At 44.8% G+C, this 5,528-nt stretch overlaps 1 protein-coding gene across 1 annotated transcript in view; it reads left to right on the top strand.

The window, feature by feature from the left end:
• The window catches only part of LOC108286704 (beta-microseminoprotein A1-like), a 14,497-nt gene extending 9,603 nt beyond the window's left edge, over positions 1–4,894 (top strand). Inside the window, exons 3-4 of the mRNA XM_037729960.1 lie at positions 509–650; positions 4,625–4,894. Of these exons, the coding sequence (XP_037585888.1) occupies positions 509–650; positions 4,625–4,778 (296 nt within the window). The 3' untranslated portion in view covers positions 4,779–4,894. The remainder of the gene's footprint in view (positions 1–508; positions 651–4,624) is intronic.
• Positions 4,895–5,528: the final 634 nt, after the last annotated feature.

Here is a 5,528-nt window from a genome sequence, read left to right as displayed (position 1 = left end):
TATTTCTTCCTTTTTAAAAAATTGTGGTAAAATATACACAACATAAAATATACCATGTTAACAGTTTTAAATGTACACTTTAGGAGCATTAAGTACTCTCGCATTGTTGTGGCATCACCACCATCCACCTCCAGAACTTGCTCACCCTGTGAAACTGAAGCTCTGTACCCATTAAGCAGTCTCGCTCCATTCCCCTCCCAGCCCCTGGCAACCACCATTTTACTTTCTGTCTCTATGATTTTGACTACTCTATGTCCCTCATATAAGTGGAATCATACAGTAATTGCTTTCTGGGGACTGGCTCATTCACTTAGCATAATGTCCTCACGGTTCATCTGTTTTGTAGAATGTGTCAGAATTTCCTTCCTGTTCAAGGCTGATTCATGTTCTGCTACATGGAGAGACCGCATTTCGCATCTCCATTCATCTGATGATGAACACTTGGGTTGTATTCCACCTCAGTCTCATTTCTGTTGTTTTTGAAATTTGATTAGTAACTTTATTCCAGATGGGCTCCCGAAGACAGGAGAGAGTATCCAATGGTCTGACGCTATTCTAGAGATTGGCCTGGTCATCCCTTCAGCTTTGGCCTTGCAGATTTGCAAAAATAGCGGTGACTCTGAGCATAGGCAGTGGATTAGATGTGAGGGGTAAGGGAGGATCTTGCACTGTAAAACTTATGCTGCTTCACTGCTCAAGTTTACCTCACATCAGGTAAAAGGCTATGCAGATGTTTTCTGCTGGGTTGCTATGGATTCCAGATGTGTAGTACTTGAGCAGACAGAACACAGAGTACCCTTACTGCGGTCCTAATTTACCTGTTTCCTCAGCAGCTATGTCCATACCAGCCAACTAACTCCCAACCCCTCAAGTCCATCTAACCTCTTCATGTAGTCTTGGCTTGTAGTGTTTTGCGGAAACAGGAGTGGATCTATGGCAGAAGCACTGGCATCAAGGGGCATTTCCCAAGCTTGTCTGATCACAGACTCACCTGGGAAGCTTGATGAAATACAGATTCCTGGGCTCTATCCCAGAAGTGACTGATCAGAATCTGTAGGGGAGGGGCCAAGGAATCTCCATTTTAACAGGTGCCTTTAGAGTCTTATGAGGACACCATGAGTAGAGAAGCAAACACTTGACTTAGATCAGAACACCTGAGTCCTACTGAACTTGAGGTGTCTGGAGAGTTCCAACCACATTTATTGAGCAGGACCCATGCTAGGTGCCTAACAGAACAAGAGGAATATTGGACTGGGAGTTGGCTGGCTGCTCAGAGCAGACTCCCAGGCATCGCATTGGCTGGGTCACTGAGTATTACAGCTGAGCCTTGATTTTGTGGCTCCAGAGATTTAACATTGTCTTTATAGCAAGTGTTGATGTCACTATGGTAGAGTGTGATTGTATCCCAGACAAGTGAAGGAATGGTGACTGGTCCCTCCCTAATATAGGAACACGGCTCCCTGGTGGCTAAAGCATCCATGTCTCCCAGATTTGGCATCCCTGACCTCTTCTAGGATTTTCCACTGTAGGCTTGGATTCTTGTGGACCTGGTGTGGAAAAGAGCCAGGCTGTTCCTTGCAGGGAAGAGGAAAGAACCTCAATATTGGAGTCAGAGTAACTTGCGTCTGAATCTCCATTCCCTTGTATACTAGCTGTGTGACCCTGAGTACGTTTCTGAATGTCTCTGAGCCTCTATTTCCTCACAGTATAATCAGGGATGATCAGGTGGGTATGAGAATTAAATGAGATTGTGCATATACATTGTTTAACCCAACAAACACTTAAAGCCTTCTCTGTGCCAATTCTGTGTCCTGTGAGCCTGGGGCAGTAACCAACACCTGGTCAGGTTTCAGGGTGCCCTTTCCTTTCTCCTGCCATATTGCCTGTTCCATTTAGCACACTGCTCCACACGGGGGAAAAGAAGGCAATTCCTTCTTCCCTGGAATTGCCTCACTTCCTACCAAGTTTGTTTTCCTCATGAACTTTTTTCTCCTCTGTGGAAAAATAGAGACTTTGATTAAGCTTTTTCTGGAAGAAGTTTTTGGACCCACTGCACCCTCTATGGGACACTGCCCAGATCTCAAGGTGCTTGGTGGCAGTGGAGCCTGAGGCTGGGGGCCCAGGCAGAGGCTCCCCAGCAGGGCGTGGGAGATGTCCTGGCTTTCATGGATAGCTGAATACCTGATGTTGACTGTTTCTCCTCCCACTCTCTCTCTGCTGCTTCACCTGCAGAGCTAAGTCTGGTTTGAATTGAAATAAGCATCCTGTAATATGTCCTTTTCCTTACGAACTTGTACTTGCCCACAGGCAGCAGAGATTCACCATTTGACTTCCTACCACGAACTAAAAGAGTTCTATTTGTTTGGCCAGGCACGGTGGCTCACGCCTGTAATCCCAGCACTTTGGGAGGCTGAGGCAGGCAGATCACCAGAGGTCAGGAGTTTGAGACTTGCCTGACCAACATTGAGAAACCCCGTCTCTACTGAAAATACAAAATTAGCCGGGCATAGTAGCGCATGCCTGTAATCCCAGCTACTCAGGAGGCTGAGGGAGGAGAATCACTTGAACCCAGGAGGCAGAGGTTGTAGTGAGCCAAGATTGCACCATTGCATTCCAGCATGGGCAACAAGAGTGAACCTCTGTCTCAAAAAAACAAAAAAAAAATTGTATCTCTCAAGAAACACCACCACTTTATTTTTAACTTTTTTTTTGTGTGTGTGGTAAAATGTATATTACATAAAATGTGCCAATTTAACCATTTTAAAACATACAATTCAGTGTGGCATTAAATACACTCACAGAATGGTGTTTATGCAACTATAAACACTATTCCAAAACTTTTTAATGACTCCAACCTGAAGCTATATCAAGTAAACAATAACTCAGATTCCCCCTCCCCCAAAACCCCTGGTAACCTGAAATCTACTTTCTATCTCGATGAATTTGCCTAGTCTAGGTATTTCATATAAATAGAATCACACCGTGTTTGTTTTTTTGTGTCTGGCCTATTTCACTTAGCATGTTGTCAAGATTCATATATGTTGTAGGAAGTTATCAGTACTTGCTTCCTGTTTCTGCCAGAATAATATTCCATGGCATGGCTAGACCACATTTTGCTTATCCATTTATTTGTTGATGAACACTTGAGTTGCTTCCACCTGTTGGCTAAAGTAAGTAATGTTGTTCTGAACATTGTCAATATACAAACATTGGCATATAACGTTTGAGTCTCTGCTTTGAATTCTTTTGGGATATGCCTAGGAGTAGCTTGCTGGGTCATATGGTAATTTTTTGTTGAACTTATGGAGGATCTGCCAAGCTGTTTTCCACAGCAGCTGCACCATTTTACATTCCTACCAGCCGACAATCACCTTTATACATGCAAGGTTGTAAATGATATTTTCCCCAATTTTCTAAGTAAAACATATGAATTATCGGAAAGTATAGGAGAAAAAAGAAAAACCTACTTATAATCCTGACTGCTTAAAGGTAATAACTATTATTCTATCATATTTTCTTATTTATTTGTATTAAAAAATTGAGACAGGGTCTCACTATGTTGCCCAGGCTGGTCTCAAACCCCTGGGCTCAAGCTGTCCTCTCACCTCAGCCTCATGAGTAGCTGGGATTACATGTATGTGCCACCTGGGCTTCTATCATAATTTCTTTATGTCTCTTTCCTACATTTCTTTTCTTGCACATAGTGAATATTAAATTTTATATCACAATTTTGTGTGACTTTTTTCACATAATATTCTAGCATTGGGCTGGGCATGGTGGCTCATGCCTGTAATCCCAACACTTTGGGAGATCAAAGGGGGTGGATCATTTGAGGTCAGGAGTTCAAAACCAGGTTGGTCAATATGGTGAGACCCCACGTCTACTAAAAATATAAAAATTACCCGGGTGTAGTGATGCATGCCTGCAATCCCAGCTACTGAGGAGGCTGAAGCAGGAGCATCGCTTAAACCTGGGAAACAGAGGCCGCAGTGAGCTGAGATCGTGCCACTGCTGTCCAGCCTGGGTGACAGAGTGAAACTGCATTTCAAAAAATTTAAAAAATAGACAAATAATTAAAAATAAATATTCGAGCATTAGTACCATCTCATCTCGTCAGAACTCTTCAAAATATTTGTATGAACTACAGCTCAATTAGAGGTGATCTCTGATTTTTATCAGCTTCTCCCAGGGCTCCTTGACACTGGTCTGGAATAGCTCTTTGCTCCGGTTAGTTGAGAGAGCTCCTTTGCCAAGAGGCCTCCAAGCCAGGGCTGGGCCAACTGTTCCCTTTCCACATTCTAGCAACAATATGCTGGCCACTTCCTGAACAGGGAGGGTGGGCGGAGCCAGCCTGGAACAAGCTGCCCAGCTCCAGAGTAGCCAGACTTTCCCCTGCCTGTCAGCACCTACCGCTGACCTGTGCCTGTAGGATGGAATGTAGGGGTGGGCTGTGTGACTCTATGGTACTGACTGGTCCATATTCTTGGAGGCCACACTCTGAGGCTGCCAGCCAAGGGGTGCCCTTAAGTTGGTGAAGGCACCCCAGCCAGCTGGAGCATGGGTGGCTTCCTGAACAGAGCTAGCACTGGGGAGGGGGTTCTGGGGGTCCTTTCTCTCCTAACAGGCTCTGGTTTTGTCTCAATGACAGTATTGCTATACCTGTGGGATATGACAAAGACAACTGCCAGAAAATCTTCAAGCAAGAGGACTGCAAGTATATTGTGGTGGAGAAGAAGGACCCAAATAAGACCTGTGATGTCACCGAATGGATATCGTAATGTGCTTCTAGTAGGCACAGGGCTCCCAGGCCAGGCCTCATTCTCCACTGGCCTCTAATAGTCTATGATGGTGTAGCCTTGCCTATCAGTAAAAGATTTTTGAGCAAACACTTGAACATGTGTGTACTTTTAATTTATAACTTATGTATACATTGATTTAATACACATTATAAAGTATACAAAACATTTAAGAGGGAGACAAAAATACATACAAAGGGCCAGGCACAGTGGCTCATGCCTATGATCCCAGCACTTTGGGAGGTTGAGGTGGGTGGATCACTTGAGGTCAGGAGTTTGATACTAGCCTGGCCAATATGTTGAAACCCTGTCTTCACAAAAATTCAAAATTAGCCAGGCGTGGTGGCAGGCACCTGCAGTCTCAGCTACTCCTGAGGCTGAGGCAGGAGAATCACTTGAACCTGGGAGGTGGAACTTGCAGTGAATTAAGATCACACTACTGGCCGGACGCTGTGGTCACACCTGTAGTCCCAGCACTGTGGGAGGCCAAAGTAGGCAGATCATCTGAGGTCGGGAGTTTGAGAGCAGCCTGAACAGCAGGGAGAAACCCCGTCTCTACTAAAATATACAAAAATTAGGCCGGTGTGGTGGTGCATGCCTGTGATCCCAGCTACTTGGGAGGCTGAGGCAGGAGAAGTGCTTAAACCCGGAAGGCAGAAGCTGCGGTGAGCCGAGATCACACCATTGCACTCCAGCTTGGGCAACAAGAGTGAAACTCTGTCTCAAAAAAAA

Source organism: Cebus imitator, unplaced genomic scaffold (assembly GCF_001604975.1).
Source record: "Cebus imitator isolate Cc_AM_T3 unplaced genomic scaffold, Cebus_imitator-1.0 Scaffold326, whole genome shotgun sequence".
Taxonomy (NCBI): Eukaryota; Metazoa; Chordata; class Mammalia; order Primates; family Cebidae; genus Cebus; species Cebus imitator.
The sequence above is the reverse complement of the archived record's forward strand: the minus strand, read 5'-3'. Positions and strand labels throughout refer to the sequence as shown.